This window comes from Phaenicophaeus curvirostris, chromosome 5, assembly GCF_032191515.1.
Source record: "Phaenicophaeus curvirostris isolate KB17595 chromosome 5, BPBGC_Pcur_1.0, whole genome shotgun sequence".
In the NCBI taxonomy this organism is placed as follows: Eukaryota; Metazoa; Chordata; class Aves; order Cuculiformes; family Cuculidae; genus Phaenicophaeus; species Phaenicophaeus curvirostris.
The window spans coordinates 57527209-57549208 of record NC_091396.1 but is presented as its reverse complement, the minus strand read 5'-3'; the positions used below and the strand labels follow the sequence as shown (position 1 = coordinate 57549208).

General features: G+C 38.7%; 1 protein-coding gene across 12 annotated transcripts in view; it reads right to left on the bottom strand.

Moving 5' to 3' along the window:
* Window positions 1-22000, bottom strand: part of WDR20 (WD repeat domain 20) — a 46019-nt gene that overhangs the window by 13509 nt on the left and 10510 nt on the right. For all 12 annotated transcript variants that reach the window (XR_011337569.1, XM_069858836.1, XM_069858838.1 and 9 more), the window contains exon 2: window positions 4635-4817. Coding sequence is in view for 11 of the 12 variants with exons in the window: in XM_069858836.1 (XP_069714937.1) it covers window positions 4635-4817 (183 nt within the window). In the remaining variant the exon portion in view is untranslated. The remainder of the gene's footprint in view (window positions 1-4634; window positions 4818-22000) is intronic.

Sequence of the window (22000 nt, the reverse complement as noted above, 5' to 3'; positions counted from 1 at the left end):
GCAATTATTTTTAGACACAGTACTACCAAAAGTTGCTATTACGGTCCTGTCACATTCCACAAAAGAACATACTTCAATCAAGCCAATCTGTTGTTGTGAATATAAAGGTAGTGCTCTTAGGTTCATTTTTTGCTGCGTAGGTTGAAAAAGCGCACGGAAAGGTAACAATCAAGAAAAAGAATGAGCTAAAAGGAAAAAGGCAGTTAGGTATCTGCACAACATAGTCAACAGGTTACAAATCAACAACAGTAAATTTAGACTCTGGTTTTATCTAAAAAAAAAATAAAATCCAACCTCTGAAAGAAAAAAAAAGGCTTTAAGAGCCTTTAGCAGCTTCTCCTGATTCAGGGAGCAAAAGCTACACACGTGATGCTGCTATGTGCCTGGAGAGTTACTAGTCAAATGCACGTGGTTCAGTGAATTAGAAGCACCACATACTCCTCACCTTGGAATCCCTACTCTCCAATTGCTTCTTGTTCATTAGGCAAGGACCTGCTAATACTCTGTTACCACCTGATTCAAAAGTTTCCTTTAAATAAAAGCATTTTAATAGAGTCCATCATTGCAAAAGAATGAACACAGATATTAAACATTCTTAGCAAAACTTCTTCAATGCTGTATGAACTGACAGATGAAGTTTGACTCCTTGAGTTTGCTCGTGTGGTTCTGATGCGCTTCTACAACTTACCCAGTCAGCCACAGCATCATTCAGCTGCAACCTGGAAACAATTCTCACATGCACATTCAAGATTTGGTTTTGTTATAGATTGATTATACGCTTAAGGAAGAGCTGAACTACACAAAAGCTAAGAATGCAAATACAACGAGCCTAAGGAAATGCCAGAACAAGTTACAAAAGCATTAAAAAGCAAAGAAAAAAACCTTCTGGAACCTTGCTATGCTGTTCATTTTGCTGCTGTTGACCTCGGCACAAGACCAGGAAGCCCCTCTCCTGTGATTTGTCCCCAGTTAATTTAGCCATTGTGGACTAGAGAGCCCAGAGCTCTAACTTAATCTGGGAACTTTTCCTCAAATACAGTAGCTTTAAAATAACACATTCTTTCATAATTCTTTTATTACTCCATATTAGCTTCTGTTGTGATATTTTAACTAGTTTGTCACATGTTCATTGATTTATATCATCCATGCCTTAGTAATGATAATATCGGAAATGCCTATTAGAAAGCTACCTGGTACACACCAAGAAAATATGGGGAGGGAACATCAGCCCCGCTGGCTACCAGCAACACTCTTCTCATTACAAAACTACCACTAGTATTGCAACACAGCAAAATTCCTTGTCTTCCTCTACTAGAGCAGCTCAGCTTGACATACAACCTCTACTCATAACAACAGTTGCTCAACTTTTATACTAGAAATGACATTTTAAGTCCATACCGTACTGGCCTACACGATCTTAAATACTGCACAGAAATCCCGCAAACCTGATCTTTACCTCAAGGAGGCTGTGAACGAGCCAGAAGGTTGCAATCTGCCATATGAACAGATTAGCTCAGAGAGACAAGACACAGAAAGACTTTAAGCTGATGTGTAGGCAAGTGACTGTAACTCATTCTCTTATCAACCAACAGAGTTTTACATTCAGCAGGAAAATAAAAACTCTGAAGTTAGGACTTTCTGAAGTTTTAAAAGCTCTCATCTGGGCTCACGCATGTCTGCGGCACAACAAAACAAGACCTGCAGTCAGTATGAGTAGCAGATGCATGACAAGAATAGACTGAATGCAGTATCCAGCAAATCAGTGGAGCAGCTGGGATAAGGAGCTTATGTTCAGTTTGGGGAAAGAATAGTAAGTGAAGGAACTTCAGCCACTGGTTAGAAAGACAAGCCAGGCCAGATTATCTTTGTAGCCACATTCTGAACAAGAGCAAATCATAGACATAGGCCACAAAGGCATTAAAAAAAAAAAAACAAAAAGAGATAATTAATATGCATTAAGGTCTGACAAAGAGCCTTGGCAACAGAGGTATAGGAAAAAACTATTAGGAAAAAAAGTGCAGCTCAAGTCTTTAGTTTATATTAAAAAAAAAATTAAAAAGTACAAAAGAAACATAATTTAGTTCGCTAGCCTGAGAATAACTACTAACTGGAAACAACCAAATCTACGAGGTACACTTGGTTGGTTTGGGGAATAAGAAAATATCACTAATTTAAATCAGACACAGCTAGAGGGAAGGCTACTGTTGATACAGACTAAGTGAGGTTGGCAGTCACAAGCTGCGCAACATCACTCATCTCAGCCTTTCAAGTACTTATTGTCTTCTACATCAATAGAATTAAAAAATAGAAGGAAGAGTAACAAGTTAAAATGCAGTAGCCCTTATCAGCCTAAGTTCGTCAGAACCTTCTGTGTCGTAACAGGTTATGTTATTTCACATCTCATACGATTAAGTGATTTTGATTGCTTTATCACAGCTGATAGTCAAAACAGAGCTTTACGCTACCTGAACCACCAAATTCCTACAGGTGGTAAATTCCACTAATGCTGTTATTCCTGCACCATCACTAAATCCATCACAAGATGTAAACACTCATTAGACCACCTTCTGCCTATAAAGACATGTTTATTCTCAGACACTATCTAAACTCTAAATACATTAAAAAAACCCAACAGGCACCTTCATCCAGGAGCAAACAAACTGGCTTAAACATCAACGCTCACTAACGTTTCTCTAAAATGTCTTTTAGATACCAGACAGAACTTCCAAACACACTCAGGGCAAACTTCAATACTGTAAATGACAGATTGAAAATACATAAAAGTTGTAGAACTGATTGTAACTGCAGATAAGATCAGTGTAGGAGACAGGAAGCTGTCATTTAACTAGCCCGCTACGCAGACAGTTTCAGTAGCACTGAGCAAATTCTTACATTAGGTTTGCAGAAAACAGATCATCTCGTTCATTCCCCACCACAGTGCCAGTGGATGTGTTCTCAGCACAGCGAAGCAGTGCTGGTTATAGTGCAGAGAAAAGACAACACTGTCCAGTGGAGAGTGGCTTCAGTGCTTCCACCCTTCATGGATTACCATGATTGCTACTCAGCCTGCAATGCAGCCTTACGCTGTAGACACTGGGCAGGAAACATCAAGGCACAAACATGCATTGGGCCTTTATTCAAGTATTTCAGGAGACATTTTTCCTCCAAGAAATCGCTGTTCAGACTGGGAACTGCTCTGTGATAAACTCTAGCTGGTCATAGTATTTCTACTGCCGTTTCTAATACTCAAACTACAACCATACAAGATTAAATCAGACCTGTATTTACACGAGTAACCTGTTCACATCCAGACCAGCACTGCCAGTGGTGAAGATGCACCAATGACAAAGTGTAGGTTTTTCTGTTTTGGGGTGGGATGTGGCTTTTTGGGGGAGGATGGGGGGTGGGTGGTAATGCAAGGGGAGGGGTGGTAGGACAACACTAAAATGAACATTTCAGCTACTTATACAGAGGTTTCTACCAGAGTACTCCATGCAACATTCAGGGATTCACCAGCACTGTTTCCCACTTAGTGCAAGTGGAGAGAGACAGCAGGTAGGAAAAGCCTAGGGAAAAAGAAAAACACCTTTCCGATATAGATACAGCTACGTTTAGAAAGCTGAGGAGGAATTAAGACAGTTCTAACTAAGACAGCCCCACCGAGAACTATACTTCAATCTTCTTTGTGCAAAGACAGAGCAAGTCAACATATCTCTCTAAGGTGGGAAAGGTATGTTTGTTCAGTTTGAAAGCTGAGAAAGACTTAAGTTAATTTGCAGGAAAAAAAGAAAAAAGACACCTGCTAAGCTCTTCACTCTTACTTCCCCCAATTCACCTGCAGCAAAAGAACCCACACATCCCCAAAACCAATCATCTCCCCCAAACCACCCAAATTCCTATAGCTTGTCCTCTGCAGAAAATGCTGTCAAAAGTTGTACCAGTTACCAGATCTATTCCCTCATCAGCATCTTATTTTTCTGAGAATGCCAATACCATCAGATAATCAGAGCCAGTGGTATTGTAACTTGGCATCAGCCCCCTCAGAGTACTCCCTGCTATCCTTCCTTACTGAACAGCAGCAGAAAAAGCAGATGGAGTTTCATTCAGGAACATTCCACGGCCAAGACCTCATAAGCCTTCAGTGTTTTCTATGCAGCACTCAGCTGCAACCAAGCCTTCAGGAATCTTTGACATGGTTCCTAGTGTAGCATCCTGACCACAAAAACGGGTATTTTTACCTTATTTAACATTTTCACCATACTATATTAGTTAAGTAGGGGCTTAAATGTTGTTTTCTTCATTTGGAGCCAGAAGGCTCAGAAACAACCAACTGCAGAGCACAGCACAACACTTAAGACTGCAGACCTTTTTTCCATCAGTTAACTGTCACTAACTTCAGTTACCGTAGTATCCAAACTAAAAAGTCCTAATTTTTCATCTTAAACCCCAGAAGAGTCCTTCATGAATACCATTTTAATACAGGTATTTCAAGCCAATGAAACAGCTGAAAAACAATGGTAGTGACTGAATGACAAGCTGTACAGGCAAACGAAGCAATCTACAGAACTTTGAGAATCTAGGTGGTTTAATACTACAAATAAATTGCATGCAACAATGTTAAGATTTCTACTTACTTCCTCATTAAATAATTTGCTAGTTTCTTTTTTAATAGGGTCTATAAGTTGGACCTGGCCTGCAGAGAAGCCCACTAGAAGAGAAACACTTTCTGCTGTGGCTGTTAAGTGGTTGAAGTCATGGCATGTAGGTTGTGTTCCTTTGTATATCCTTTTGTCTATTGGTTTACTCAAGTCCGCAGCCTGCAAAGAGACAAAACAGAATTAAGACAGTTTATCACAACGTGCACATAGAACTAGTTCTATTTGCAAATAACATTTATGCTATGCAACAATTTCTGCAGTCACAAAACCCTGCTTCAAAAAGCAGCTTTGTGTTTACCAAAGATACCCAAGTGTCGTCAAAAGGGCCACCTTTTTATACAACACTATACTCGTGTTTTTCTGTTTTGCGAAACACAATACCTGCCCCAGCCTTTGCAACTACATCGCGTGATCCAATGACAACCACTCAGTAACGCAAAGGCTCCACTGAGTCCTCAAGATCAACCAGAGGGCTTTTCCTGCCAGAGAGATGTTCTATCATGCAAAGACAAAATATCGTCTACTTTCCTAGTAGCAGCTCTCTCAGTATTGAGTGCAACCAGTTTTGGATTAAAACCAATATATTCTCAATCACGCAATTCTTGTCCTGTAAGCCTATCCTTTTAACAGGCAAACAAGCAACACTGGACCCAATTAAATGAAAATATCAACTAGATCATAGGAGAACATTTTCCAGGAACACTGACTCAAAATTCTGCCACTGTGATTATAAGATATATTTTAAGCTACTAAACTACAAAGTAATTGAGCTTCTTGCAGTGAACACAGAATTCAAATATAGCTCAGACAAAATAAGTGCTAACAAAACTGAGGAACTTCAATATAAACACCTGAAGGCGTGGCCCTAAAGTGTCAGAAGAATCAAAAGAACAGAAAAGCAATTTCAAATGCTCTCTAAGTTGTGTAACCCATGTTTATCCCCACATAACTTCTAAATAGAAAACTTAATCTTTCATCATCCAGAAATTAACCCCCACACATTTAATATGCAAGATCACACATCAGGTTCAGCCATCAAGCTCAAACGCTCTTTTTTTTTTTTTTTAAACTCCAACTCCCTATTTACAAGGCTCCAAGTCTGTAATTAGAAACCTGCAGATGCTCAACAATATTACAGACCTGAATTGTAGCTCTTATTTGGGATTCTGATTTTGATACATAATTTTTCAGTATTTTCCGCCAGAGGAAGTTGGGCCAACAATATAAGAAGAAAAAAAAAAAAACTTCTTTGAGGAAGACGACAAGCTTCACATAAAAGAAAATTGCTCCTATGTATTAAACTTGTGAGGATGAGACCTAAAGTGCAGCAAACCCAGTGTGTACGGAGCTACACAGACAGAAACCAGACCTGTCAGCAGGGAAAAATCAGAACTAGCTACACAGTGTATCACATCAGGTGAGCCATTTCCAAGGCAAATTTAACTATGGGATACACATGATAATCACATATATGCAGAAGTATTAAAGTTGTGCCTAGGTTTCACAGCACACATTATAAACAAGTTTAAGCAGGTGTGTGGCCTCCTGGTTGAAAACTCCAAAGTGAGATGAGGTATTTGATGTATTCCAGCTTCTAAAATCAGCAGATTAAGAAGTTATCCTCCAGAGCCCTGAGATCCATTATAAGCTAAAGAAAAATGTTAGCAATACCTCTTCAAGGAGAACTTAAATAGAATATTAGGTCTACTGGGAGATCACAGGATAAGACGCATGCTTACCAAGGAGCATTCACAGTCAGATGTAAACGTATCATTTGAAACTGAAAGATCAAATCCTAGAGGCCATGCAGTTCTCTTACATGGTGCAAGACTTGTTTGTCCTGTATCGCTACAAAATAAGCAATATCATGAGATAACTCTCAAAATAGAAGTAGCACTTTTATCTGGGAGACCACTCTACAGAAATATATAGATGCATCCCTCCATACCTCAAAGACAGAGTTAACAAGGTTAATCTATGAGACTTAAGGTTGTGTCCTCTGGACAAAAGTTCTAGCAGGACCCAATCACTTTTAAAGAAAACATAACTCAGCATGAATCATGCTGCATGGCCAGAGAACCACAGACACTCCCAGCCAGCAGAAAACACTGGTATTCCATGATAGTTCTTCTGAATCTTCACTATCATTTAAACCGCAAAGAATCTATAGGTAGCTATTTTCAGATTGGAACTCTATCTTGCTCTGTTGTCTGTCTAGGTTTTCCTATCACTAGCTTTTGGTTTTGTTGCCCAACAAACTTGGTGTGACTGAAGTTCCTCGTCTTCTGAAATTGGACAATAACAGATCTAGCAAGACATGAAATTCTGAGAAATTAAAGATAAGCACAGATTTCACTGTACTTGTTCTAGCTCTTCTCTGGGAACCAGATGGCAGTGACAATCTGGGTGAAATTAAGTGGAATATAAATAAACTAATTCAACCCAGAATTACCAAGCTTCTACTGTCAGGGATGCCCTGCCTTTTATTTACATGCAGCTAGTGTTTTCAGTTATAATACAGTTGTCTCATGGAGACAAGACAAATCCAAAAGCACAGAAGTATTCTTTTGGTCTTGATATCTCTTAATTGAAAGACAGGGTAGAATCAATGAGCATAAAAATTAGGAGACGTTTTCTTTATTTCTCCACAGCTGAAGGTTGCTATTGGATTTTGATAAAAACAAGAAAAGCGCTTACTCATTATTTCAGTCGTGCCTGGGACTCAACATTTCATTAGCTCACCATTAAACCCATTTGCTATAGCTGTTTTGGGGAAGATGATTCTCAGAAAAGAGCTTTTACATGAGATCCAAATCCAAAACTACTAAATTCTAGGATACAACACTACTTACTGAACAAGTTGATGTGAACTGCCCCCCTTGCAGAAGAACACTCGTACTTTGAAAGAGAACAGAAAGATCCTGGGATTAAGTGTTGTCAGACATGGAGGTTGAAAGCACCGGATCAGACACCCTCACCCCTGCCTGAGCTGACAGCAAGCGATTTGCATGCTTCCCTGTCCCAGTTCCTTTGAGACGTTCTTCTGAAAAACACTCAGCACTATTCCAGTCAATCTACTTTAAGAAATGTACTCCATTGTGGAGGGATCACGAGGAGAACAACACTATGCAAACATGACTGAATGAAAGTTGGGGTATCCAATGCAAAGTGAAGAATGAATCCATCCCCTCTTCAAATAAAAATCTGTGCGAGCCACTGAAGTACATCTTAGTTAGTCAAGACTCTGGTATTAGTACCTTGGCCACCCGATACCTGCATTAGAAGTCTGTTCCTTCCAACATACAGTGGTATTTCAAGTACCCTTTTGGCAAAGGAACAAGGCAACAAGAACAAAAGGAGTCTCACACAACACCAGTCTACAGCCAATGATGCAGCTGAACACAATTGGCCTACCTTGGGCACCAACAGTTCCTGGGTCTGATCTCTGAAGAGATACAAACCCTTCTAGAGAACCTTCCACTTACTTAGAGAAGAAAAAACTGACCAACTCCACCATTTAGTTCTTTGCAATGAATTCACATTCTAGAAATAAAATGTTAACCATGTAACTCTTCGGGAACTACTTAGTCCCATTTAGTTAACTCTCACAGCATGCTCTTTTAGCAAAATTACCGCCACTCTGCTGGGGTAAGGATTAAAAAAAAAAATTAAAAATAAAGATCTAACAGCCTGGCAGCCTCCCATTCACCCTGAATCACGACTTCCAGCACAAAAGCAGTCAAATGGAACATCTTAACTACAGCTTTCAGTACCTAAACACTAGGAAAAAGATGGGAAAAAAAACCAGTTACCTCAACTGAAGCAAATAATTAAGTTTTCAGATTCCAATGTTTGAAATATCTGATCAACATGGGCATCAATAACCTTGGTACTGTAGCTGTATGTAATTCTAAGGTCAACGCCAGATTAATATCTGTTCAACATTCATTCTTTTTATGTACTATTGATCTGAGACTTAGAGCTTTCATACTAAGATTTCCCAAAGAGTGAATCACATTATTTCATATCAGCATTTAATCATACTCCTTGACAGATGTGATTTCTTCCTGTATCTTTTCTTTTCCTAATGTACATCTGCAACTTTCTGCAAATTTTAGTTGAATGAAACCCATCATAGATGCTGTATTTCCTTCCAAACTGAAAAACACCTCCAAGATCAGAAATGAAAGGAGTTATTTATTAATTTATAATAATTTCAACTGCAGTCATCAAAATGCTTCCTTTAGATATTTAATAGTATTTAATATCACGTTTGCCAGGAGACTCGCCTTTAATGGGTCATGGCTGTAAGTGAGATTGAGACAGAATATTAGGTCTTTAAGCCTGGAAGTGAGGGCAAATTCTGAACAAAAATTTTACTTCCAAAAATCCTCTTAAGAAAATCTCTTATTTGGAGAATGAATTGCTGACCGCAGATTGTCTATGTCTGTAGAACTGCAGCACAAAATAAAAGACACAAAGAACCAAGGTATTATACATGTGGAAAACAGTTTCCTCAGCATTTCTGGATCTTGGAATTCACAACTTACTACCTGTAGCTTGCTAACTCTTTAATACCTTGCTGTCCAGGGATTTAATAGTCCTTTGTCTACAAACAGAACAATTTGAGAAAGCTGTGCTTGTTATAATGCTACAGAAGTAATAATTCTAAGAATTGATTTCTAAGTGAACGTTACTGAACTTCACAGATGCTCTTTAAACCCTAGCTGAAAAAAAAGAGGCAGAGTAAGCCCTGCTGCTGCACTTTGCCATACGGTATCTCCGAGCAAACAGGGCAGGGTCTTCCAGGCCCAACCTGCTCACTGTATTAGCAAGGACAGGGAAAACTAAACCAGGAGGCTCCTTACAGCTTGTTTGTTCCTCCTCCCTGTCTGCGCTGGTCTACTTCTGCCTCCTGCCAAGCTATCTGAATGACAAGAAAGTGAGGGGACATGGCAAGAAAGCTCAGTTTTCCTAGACTCTTGCGTAGAATTTTTTGGCAAAGTCCATTCATTGTTTCTGTACGCCTGCATTTCTTTATGCAAGTGTTTCCGCCAGAAATACCAGCTTCAATACTTCACATTGGAAATCCTTCTAATAACTTTATTATCGAAGTTGTAGATTTCCAGATTTATTTATTTTTTATAGCTCAAATACAGCTAATGTAATTTTAGCAATAGAATCATTTGTAGATACTTCACTGTTGCTTCAAGCTGGTCTGATAGCTGACCCTGCTGAGGAGGCTATATTAGAGACTCTCAGAGGTCCCTTCTAACCCGAATTTCCCCGAGATCCTAAGCTTAGGATCAACTAAAGCAGAAGCAACCTGGCCGCTCCCACCTTACTTAACAGATCTGGTTTATGTCTTAAAGGAACTTCACATGTGAAGAAAACTACTGGAACAAGTTAGTTGTCTTTGCCTATAAGGAACACTGAGGTAGAGCAGGAATTCTGTTTAATTTATGAGACATACAACACAAAGTCCAGGCAACACTTCCTGCACCCACAAATGCCGAATGAAAGACTCTTTGGTGCAGCTGACAGTGCCAGAGCCAATCAGTAATAAATCGGCTTCTACAAACATAACTGCACGTAAGCAGGCAGACTACTGAGTAACAACTTAAGCTTCCTCAGCAGAAAGTTTAAAGTCTGGCAAGAACTCACATCAATTCCAGGATCTCTCCCGTTTCAACAGCACGAAACTTCCAGGTAGTGCACAAGTGAATACACATTCAGGGCTGCTTCAGAAATCCCCAGAAAACTTATAAACTAGTATGAAAGCTTCTGGAGACACTTAAAAGAAAAAGTATGCGTTCTCTTTAGGATACTATAAAAACCCAGCAGATAATCACCATTTGTAACGTTCCCCTATTTATACATAGTTACAATAGGTTTCTTAAGTGTAAGGACAGTTTCTTAAACAAGAGCTGCTTTTTCCATACCCAAATAATGTGTTTAGCTTTAAGGGTTGCATAGTGCACGGTTTTTGTGTATACACAACCTCGTTTTAAGTGTCCTCTAAGCCTTGCAAAGCCATTAATGCAAGGAAAATGTTAGGTCTTTATTTTGCAACATTGCATTCAATGCACCTGCTTTATATTAAAGTCACATTTGCAAAACTCCAGAAAACTATTATTTCAGTTTTCATTTTGCTTTTAAAATTTGGCTGATCTTTCAACTCTGTGAATTGAAGCACCGACAGCTTTAACACTCCCAACAGCACAACCAGTGCTGGATTTGCTGCAAATTAATACAAGAGCAAGTATGAACTAACACTAAAAATATGCACACACACTCACCTCCCCTTTATTCTTCTCCAACTGAAGGGAAGGGAACCTATGAGAAAGGGGTGACAGTTGCACTGGACATCCTGAATGTTGAAAATTAAAAACTTAAGAAATTGGGACAAATACAATTCGCAGGCAGGAAAAAAAGTAATCTGCTACTTTTCACAGACTATCTCAGACTTTCCATCAAGGCATCCCTCTACAGCTTCCTTCCTCTAGAGAGTCTCCAGAAAGCATAGCCACCAACTCATGCCAGTTTTACTTCCATAAATCTCAAGATCCCAATCTTCAAGACTTGATCATTATTAATTTGGCTGTGGTGGCATATCTTCTGGTATGATTTGAATACTAATTATTTGAATGATCTTGCCTGAAGTTTAAAATAAGTTGCATTTATACCCACTCCCAAAAAAATCATTTCAAGATTTGTTTCCACTTAACATTTACTCTCCTGAACAACACTGCTCCTCATAAATGGGCTCCTGTATCTCTGCAGAAGGTTTTTATAAGTTACAACACACTTGATTAAATGCTGAACAGGAACACTTACGGCACGTGACAGAGTTTCTAGGATACTGTATAAGAACAGCTCTGTTAGTAAAACAGGGACACCAAGTAATTTTATTTAACCTAATTTTTTTTCAAGTATTCCACACAATTCATCCATAACAAAGCCTTAAAGATCAGTTTGGGAAGCTACTTGATATTCTTCTCCCTTCTAGATTTAACTTGTACTTGGGGCCATTTGAGACAGACACGACTTTTGAAAGGCAAAAAGCATTACTTAACAGGATTTCAGCATTTATTCATACAGCAGACAACTATGACATTAAAATAAAAGCTCTAGTCCAGACAACTGGACATAAATCCATATTTAGGTGACGATGAGGTCAGTTTTCCCAAGCATCCAATAAAATAATCATATTCTGTTTCCAGAAGAATTATTCCAAGCACTCAAAATAGAGCAAAGAGCACAGGCTGGTTCAAAATAAACCTATGTGAAACTGACTGAACCTATGATTATATAAATAGCAAGATCCAGAAAGTAGTTGTGAACACCATAAAGAACATGCATGAAGGACTGTCTGATTTACAATTTACCATAATAATATTAATTCCATTTTAGTAAGGCTATAAACCAAAACATATATCTGGTTACCACACAGATCAGCACGTCCTATTGGAAGTTATCTAAGGTGAAAGCACCACCCTACCAACAACCTTCGACTTACCCTTTGTTTCTCTAGAAGACGGGGCAAAGAGTATTAAAGCAGGACAAGAACGTCAGCACATTTGACTGACTGTAGACTAGGGAGGTTGAGGGAAATTGAAAGAAGGTTTTGAACCCCTTAAAAAAAATACCTCCATCTGTCACAACCCAGCAGAGGTCTCGAGTCACTGAAATCGTCCCTTTAGAAACTTAAAGCATTTTCAATTCAATGTGCTACTCATTCATTAAAATTTACACCCATGCTGCCGCTGCGTCTTGTGAGTGGGAGACCAAAATATGAAGAGCGCTATCAAAGTTGTAGAGTTGGGTCAGACCTGAACTGTTCTAATGAGCAAGCCCTAGTCACATCTGAACAGGTCTGAGACCAGTACTTCACAAACAGCCGCCCACTCCAGGAAGACAACTGGAAGCCTCCAAATAACTCCAGGAATAGTCAGCCTCACTGTAACCAAATCATTAATGGGAAAGGACGTGATATTGTAACTTAACTTTTTCCAAAGGTGTTAGTTTCTACATATTTAATAGTTAATTTTTATTACATTTGCAGAAGAAAACCTTTCCCTTTCCTCCCTAGAAGCGCTCCAATGCTTCAAATCACACTTTGCACACTTTACTATGATAAAGGAAGAGCACAAGAGCTTTAACTTGTTCTCGAGCATCTAAACACTCTCTCAGAAACCCACACTGAAGACGAGCTAACAAAAGCAGTTATTTCACAGCTCCTTCTACAAAGTTCACCTTACAGTGGGTGCCAGTTAATGATATGAGCAATTCAGATAAAAGCTTTGATTTCAGTGTTATGTGCTCAGACACTAAATCTGTAAACAGACCAGTTAAACAACTCTGACTGTAGTCGCTGTATCACACACTCCCAACAGACATGAACTGAACTGGATATTCTATTTTGGTTTAAGCAATTAGTTGCCTTTTTCTTTTTTAATAGGAAGAAGGAAAAAGAAGGCACGATATCAGCATTATTGTTTCTTCCCAGAGGCTGATATACAGAATCTTGCTTCAGATGGAGTTCAGCCTGCTGGATAAAAACCTCTCCAACAGAAACCTAATTCAGAATAACATACAATCTGCGTGCACTACAGACACCTTCCTCCTCTTCTACCCCCATTCATTTCTTTTTAAGGAGATACGCAAGAGAGATCTCACCGAGCAGTTTTGAGTTCAAAACAACGATGTCTCCAGGTTATTAATAAACCATGGGTGCCAGGTCACATTTTTATACAAGTCTCTCCCTCACTGCCTTAAAAATTAAGGCACAAGTTTAACAAGTCCTGGCACACACAGAGCTCATAGTCATGGCCTGCAGAACTGGACTACAATCTAAGATTTTTTACATCAACACCATTTCTTCGACAGTGGGCAGATACATGTTAAAGAAGAAAGTTCATGAAGTTAGCTGCACTAATGGATTATCGTCCATCACAGACTTCTTTCCACAAGCCAGTTAAATCAGAAATATGGAAGTTTAATAACTATTTACAGGTTTGTTGGGTTGGTTTTTGGTTGTTTTTTTTTTTGCACTAACTACTGCATGGAATTGCAAGTAATGCCAGATTTTATTTTAAACACCTATTTTCTGTTCATTATTTACTTAGATGACTAAAGCAACACATCCTGATAGAGCTAGATAAGTGGGAAAAAGTATTAGTTCTGAATTTGGTTCCCCTCCGACTTTACTGAATACCTTCTTTTTCCCTAGAAGAGCCAATGATGTCTAACATTCCTTATATACACAGCACATTATTACTTACTAGAATAAGCAATTCCATCTTTTTCAGTATTTCCACAGAAGTTAAACTATCACAATTGCCACCATTTCTGTGAATCTTTGTAATAACCCTTTTTTCTTTTAGGCCTCTATAAATGCTTGCAGATGGATCTACTGATTCATACAATGCTATATGATATACTCATTCTCGCTTCTAATATTTTTCCCCATTCCATTTCTTTCAATATATTAAAATTAGGACCCAATAATCAATTAAAGCAGTCATCTATAATAGACGTCTATTTTTTCTTGGTAATGGTTCCAAACTGACTCAAGTTTTTTCTGGCATCTCCAGGTTTCTTACCGCTGCCTCTTGCCTTGACAGTTAATTAGTCAAATTAATACACCTTCAATTTCTGCTCCTTTTCTCCTTGTTTTTCCTTCTCCTGAAGTTATGTATCTACCACAGAATTATAAATTACTGTAAGTTAAACTTAGTGGGATGAAAGCTATTTAAAGTTTTATTTACTGTGGCAAATCGATGGCACAGCTCATGACTTCCTGTGGCCTCCAAGTTGTTTCCTTTGAGCTAAACCCTAGCATAATATTCCAGATGTTTCCACATTCTACTTTGTTTTAATTACAAAGTGACCAGTATGTCCTTTTTAAGTGGTCGGCAAAAAGCACAGACTAACCTGCAATTCAATATAAGTTACTACTCACAAGAAGTCTGCAGCTCAGCCTCTTTACCCTTAATACTCATGAAAGCTGAACACCATTTCAGCCTAATCCTAAACTGCTTGGTCCAGCACCTCCAACTTCATGTTACAGTAAAATAACTTCCCAGTTACTGTGACATCGAGCCTTCCTTCCCACAACACCATGTGCTATAAAGGCAGAGGCAAGTTACATTTAGAGGCAAGTTTCTCAGTAATAACCTAAACTGCTTTCCCTTAGTCTCCATTTATCCAACATAACCTCCAACCCACATTATGCAATGTATAAAAGTGATAAAGTTGAGTGAGCCATCAGGGCAGCTGCTCGCAATCTCGGTGTCCAAACATGACTCAAAGCCTCAGTCTTCAGGAAGTTTTCAGAAGTAGTCTCTCAGCAGCCTTTCTATACAGCTGCTTCCCCTCTGAGTGATGAGATTTTGGAAGAGAGGCACGTAAATATATATACTAATTAACATTCGTAAAAAGAACCAACTGCGTGGTTTGCCTGGGAGCACACCTTTGGAAAACTGTACAGTAAGTAACATGCAATTATATTGGATTTTGCCACAGCACACTGACAGGACTGCAATACAAAATATTGTGTTCACAGACAGGTCAAAGGCAGGTGAATAAACAGGAAAACATCAAATATTACCCCATTAAAACACCAACATACAGGTCCCTTGTTACGGCTAGCAAGCCTTAAGACAAACAGCTGTGGGAAAATAAATACTTCAAGATATTTAACATATAAAAACCATAGGGTATATATATCAATCATATATGTGATCCAGCATACATATAATTAACACAGACAAATCACGCATACACACATATACTGGTCACATCAGTTAAATAAGGCATGGTACTCTGAAAACATGACCACCTGGATTACAGACAGTACTTCAGCAACTTATCTGTATCTGTCTCCAAGAGGGTATTCAAGTCACTCAATGCCCTTACAGTTAGAGGCCAAGCCAACAAAGAATGCGAATGTCACTCTTCCCTGCTTGTGAGTATTGCCTGCTTTGTACAAAACTCTGAACTGGCAGTTAAGATTTGCTTGATAAAACAGGACTTTAAAACAGTATTCTTTGGAAAAGGGTCTCTAATAACTTATGAACAACCACATTTGTTCTCCGAAGTGATTATTTCAGTTTACAAGTTTTCTTTTGTGTATCTTAGTTTCCAAACTTTGGCATGAATTTCCTACTGTGTTTGTCATGGTAACCAAGCAGCCTGAGCCTCTACTTGCAATTCTGTTTAACTGTTTAGTGCTGCACGTTGATCAAGGTACACCGACATCCTAATGTCTTCCAAAGAGTGAAGCGAGCAATTCTCATATGGGAGGAATCACCTTATCAACTATTACAAATCTCAAAGCATTTTTGCTGTTGCTTAAGATGGGAGGATGATGGTGGAAATATCATTGCCAAAGATGTGCATAAATAGCTGCCCAACAAAGAGAACACACCCAGATGTGAGGAATAAGGTATATCCACTATATGAAGAGCAACACTGGAACAGCAAAGATTCTCTTGACGCTGCCTTTTGTTCTGTGAATCAAGACTTCGAATTCCAGGCAGAAAGGAATATTTGTTCCAAGAGTGCATTTAAATGAGAGTTTCCATACATTAAAGTTTGTACCCTGGTGGAAAACCATTCTGTTCTGCTGCAAGAGGGGCCAGATAACTGGCTAACTTAGTAAAAGTTCTCGGATTAACATTAGCAGGGCAAAGCCAATCTACAGTTGCTAGCTTTTCTTAGCTTCCATTTTGAAGAAAGATCTTTCTTTAAACATTCAGCTCAAATACAGGATCATGAAGAAGAAAACATCTGTTTTAAGTACATGGACTCTTTCGTAATTCCCAGAAAACATATCAAATAGCATACTTGAATTTATATAAATGTAAATAAAGAACAGTTCCTGAAAATTTTAAAAAAAGGTTTACCGTGTAGGTTTTTTTCAGTCTTACTAGCCCATATGATAATAAAGAAGTAAAGGTTGGTTGGTCACGTCTTGTTACAACAAATTAATCCCCCCAGTACTACTTCACAGTATTATTCAAGAAAATATCACCCTTTACTCTGCTCACAGTTAAAGACAGGATGAAATAGTTCTTATCTTCAATGCTTGCTTTTTGACTTACAGTACAGAGAATAATTATCTCCAAGTAAATCTAAAAATCAAAACAAAATCCCCTGAAGCTTCCTTACGAGACTACTGGGATACTGTTACGATAAAACATTGTGAATATCATGGAAAGAGCATGCTACATCTGCTGTATTTCCATTCTTTCATTGGACTTTTGCGTCTCCAGCTCCTTAGTGTCCTGCACTTCATTTTCTCTTCTGGATCCAAAAGCCAGTAAGGAAGCCCTCCTGGGTACCACACAGACAGTTAGATTTGTATCACTATAAACACATTTTCTTCATTCTGTTCATCTGGCTCAGCTCTTAAGAAGTTTCTGGATGAAATGCTTTGCCTCTCAAAATCTGTTGTGTACTTCCCATAGGGTCTGTAGCCTATGACACGACAGTATTTTCGTGATGTAGCTCAACTCCTGGCAATAGCTTACAGCAGGGCTAGTCAAAGAGCACGATCCTTCTGAACTGACTGTGAATTCTGCATGATTGGGATTCATGGGCAATGTGGCAATGTCTCTCACACATCTAGGGTAGTTTTTGTTTATTCTCTCCCTTCTTTCTCCTCTTCTTTCTTTTAGAGTGTTAAGAAAGTGATTGCTTTGCTCAACAAATTAAAATCACGCTCCTTCTCCAGTTTTAAATTAGATATCGTCTTCCCCTAGTAGCAGCAGTTGAAAACCACCTTCATCAACACAAGCAACCAGATTTCACACACTATTAGTTATTTTTTCAATGCTTTGTACAACAGCACTAAAGACACCTCCTCACTTCTACTGGCGAACCTCATTTGAAACATCTTTGAATTGCATTTCTCTCCCTCTGCCTCCAACAGCTGTACTACAAGCTGGCTCAGCTTATAATCAACATTACACCCTGGTTATCTTTTCAAAGTTTTATGGCTGAAGCAAAAATCCCCTATGTATTTTTTCAATGAAGTTTCACTGCAGTAACTGTTTCAACATTAGCTTGTTTCTCCTTATAAAATACTCCTTGATTACAGATGCCTCCCAACTCTGTTATGAGAATTTTGTGATCATTTACATGCTCTTACTTCCGCATAACACCATTACCAATGAAAATATTAACTATTTCCAAAACCACTCCTAGAAAACAAACTTTAATTTCTCTTCTCAACAGTTGTCACAGAGCCTGTAATCAGTCAAATAGGTTAAATAATATCAAGAACTAACAATATTAATTCTCTCCCATTTTCAGAACAGATTGAGTCTTAGGTTCTAGAACTCTCTCAGTTAAAATATCTATTATACCCATCTAAAATTGCTAATTGATATAAGGATGTGAAGTTATAATTCTCCCTTACTACCAGAGTATTACATTAGAAAGGCTGAGCACCTGAACTTCAAATAAAGCTGTTTATAATATGTATTATATATTAACATCTTCCTTGAACCTCAACCACAAAACAAAGACAAGTCTACTACCTCAGAATTTCAAACTCTAAAACTGAAAGTAACTTGAAGCAGTTGAGTATTCTTCACAGACTTTGGGGAGTTCTTCTGCTGTCGGGATGGGGTGTTTTGTTGTTGGCGTTTTTTGTGGGGCGCCAGGGGTAACTACAGTTCTTGAGTGTTTTTCTCTACATAAATACAATCAAGAATAAGCCTCAAAGAAACACTTGCCTGTCACTAGAGTCATAGGCAGCCAAAGGGTTTTTAGCAGGAGTTTTCACAGTTAGGAATGTGGTGAATTAAAAAGCAAATGATTTCAGAGTAGCAGAGAGCACAGCAACTATTTGCAGGCATTGAATAAAGTTCATACTGCAACACTCCTTATCGATTATCGTATATTGTGTAAAGAATATCTCACCTTCTGTGTGGCCTGGAATGCAATGAAGCACATAGTTCAGTTTCTTAATTTTCTCAGTTCCTCAAAAGTGAAGTCTGCTATAACAATTATCTCTTTTCTTAACTACACTTCATAATTAAGTTCTGCAAGGTTCACCTCAGATTTATGCTTAGTTAACTGTAACTCTTCTCTCCACAGTTACAGTCTAGTAAGTTATAACCAATTCAAAGCTTTGAAGTAGAAAAGTAAGTTATCTTTCAGATCTCCTTCTCATCCTTATCCTCCAGTGGATCCTTTAATTTCCTCCTACTCCTATAGTCTAGTCACACTGTTGCCTACACTTATATTCAGTCCTTTCTCACCTGTTTTTTAATGCTGAATGAGGCACAATTCAGCGTTATGAGCTGAACAGAGATAACCTGCATGTGCTAGATATAAGAAACACTAAAATAAGGAAAAATATGTATGCAAAAATACATGTATGTAAATATCAAACAGATTCCAAGTAAAACCACACATTCTGGCACAATTCAGCAACTGTTGCCATCCGGTTAGTGGGGTTAGTTGGGATACTTGCTAAACACTTGGTAAGTTATTTTCACTGGGAATTGGTTTAAACTGGCTCAGCTCTGTAAGTAAAACCAGTATCATTTTCTTATCAGTTAAAGGTGACACATTTAAATTAGAGATGCCAGGCTGCTTTTAGCTGGCCCCCAAAACACGGAACAGACTGGAAACATTGCATGACTCAATAATAGTATCATCTCCAAGTTGTTCATCTCCTCCCCATGCACACACAATGAAAGTTACCTGACCTGTCGGACTGGTGTTCTAGTCAGTCACACCTTCAAAGCAATTACTTTCACTTTAGCTTTGAACCTTCTTCTTTTTCTACAAGAAACTGGTATCATTTTGTTATGATAGCAGAAAAAATGCACTTGAACAATACACACACACCTATCAACAGCATCCTTTGATATCAACTGTACATACAGCTTGCCAGAGACAGAACTGCTGCTTTTGTTTTTTCTTTCAAGTGATCAGACATCCAAAGTATCCTTAAAATACATCGTACAAAATTAAGTCCCCTACTAAAGGACTAAGGCCACTGTAGCTTCATCGTTGAAGTTATTCAAATTTCATTTCTTCTAACTTTAAAAAAGATCAAAATACAATAACACTCAAAAGCTGGCTTTACAATTGTGTTCTATGGCAAAAAACCCCAACACCTGCAGTCCCTTGACAACACCCTAATCTTTTCCAATTTGAACACTGAATCTCAAAGTAGAACATTCCTCTCCTTCAGGATGTTCAACAATATTGAAACTAACAAAATAAAAGGAGACTTTAAACATACAAAGAACAAATAAGCAAAAGCCTAGCAGCATTAGGTTTAAACTAAATTGATATACTTGAAATTTGCAAGGTACTATCTAACCCTTATCACTAAATCTGGGCAAATTCGGTTCCATGCAGACTTGAAGCACAAATTCATACTGAATGTACATATCCAGTACAGCTCCATTATGCCAAATAAAATGCAGGCAGGCAGTAGTAGGTCGAGTTTCCACCAGCCTACCACCCTGGTACTTATCTTTCAAATTTCTCCCATCCCCCCTTTTCAGTACATATGGGATAAAGTTATTTCTTTAGTGGGGGGGGGGGGGGGGGAAGGCAGCAGCAAAAGAGCTCAGGATTATTCGTTGCTATAACAAAACAATGTTTTAGTCAACAGTGTAAATTCACTGCTTGTAAGAAAAAATTATCTGTTACAGAAAAGCAGCCTGAATAATTGTACCCTGTATTACTCTGTTGCTATAGAAACGTACTTCATCGTAGCAGTTGTTAATTTTTTTTTTTTTTTCCATGACAAAGCTCAATAAGAGTCAAATACAACTCTAACGTCTGTCCAGCAGGTCAGAAGGATGTCTTCTCTGGCTACTGCTGGATTTTGCAAGCTCTACAGGAATGCCGGACATTTTTGATACACTGCTTTTGTTAAGCCCATAATTTCATCATGTTGCAGCACAGTAACAAAATATTACTAGAGCAAAACCCTAATTACTTTTGTACTAAAAATTAGATGTAACTGGCTGTTTTTCCAAGAGTCCCAGAACACTTCTACAGAAGTTACGTGAATAAATTATTGGCCAAGTGTATAATTTAGGCTCCAAAACCACTGGTTCATGCTTTTTGTGGTCACATTTAGTAAGAGACAGATAAAATAACATATTTGCCTTAACTCTTGTCCTGAAGTTGTTAATTTGCAATGCTTCCTGCTTCTGGGGCTGAAGACATTTCATAATGACTCCACCAAACGGCCAAAAAGTGTTACAGAACAAGAACTGGAGCACAGGTTACCAGACAACAAATATTACGGACCAAATCCTTTAACACAGGCACACTGCGGTGAACTCCAATTTCCAATCTCATACGTACAAGAATCCTGCTTCAGAAGTTTTAGAGCAAAAGGCAGCTTAGGTTCCCAGTTTCAGCACTACCTTTCCCAACACAGCCCTAGTTTTAAGGTAAGCAAAGTATTAAGACACTTGAATAGCAAGCGCTGACAGTTTCACTAGTACTGATATTATGAGGGGAAATCCCAAACCATCTTGCTTGCTATTAATAACCTTCTTTACAAAATACCATTAGAAGGCTAGAAGTATTTAATGTAACAAACGATCGCCTAACACTGTTTCTGTCCTTGGCTGATTTTGTCTCTAGAGAAGGATGGAGTGACCAGACTACATATCACCACCTGCTGATCTTGCAGACAGCGGTGCTGCCTCCTGAGGAACTGCCCACATCTCAAGCATTTTGCCCAAGGACCAAATAGAAGCCTGCACGAGGGGGCAGAATTGAACACAGAACTTTGTTCTGTACTGACAGAACACAGCCCAGCTATTCAGTCATCCCTCCCATTGATATGGGCACGCTAATTACTATGCGTGGTAGGAATTTCTGCTGTCAAACATAATCTTGCCTCTAACCAGCACCAACATGAGCAGCTCACACAGATATAAATCCGCCTTTCTATCAGTTTGCACTAGCGGTGCCACAGCCGCTGGACACCTGCTAATGAGAGGAGATGCAAATGAAGAAAGGGTTCCCAAATGACTGAAGTCCAGGAAAAGCATTTTCTGGCATGCTCTGCCTGGAATTCTCTGAGCACTGATCAGCACTCCCCTTTGTCTGACGCTCTCTTATGTACAGGCAAAGCCTCTATCAAAAAAAAAAATTCACAGATCAATGCCAGCCCAACACTTCTTTGCAAAAGCGGTTACCTATAGCTCAGAGGGAAGAGAGATGCGCATGCTGCTACAGTGCAACACAGAGTTCGAGCAGCTCAGCAAGCAGCCTCTAGGCTGCTGCAGGAACTTAACTGACAATGAGCACTTTGTTAATCTAACAATGAGGAAAAGCATGAATCA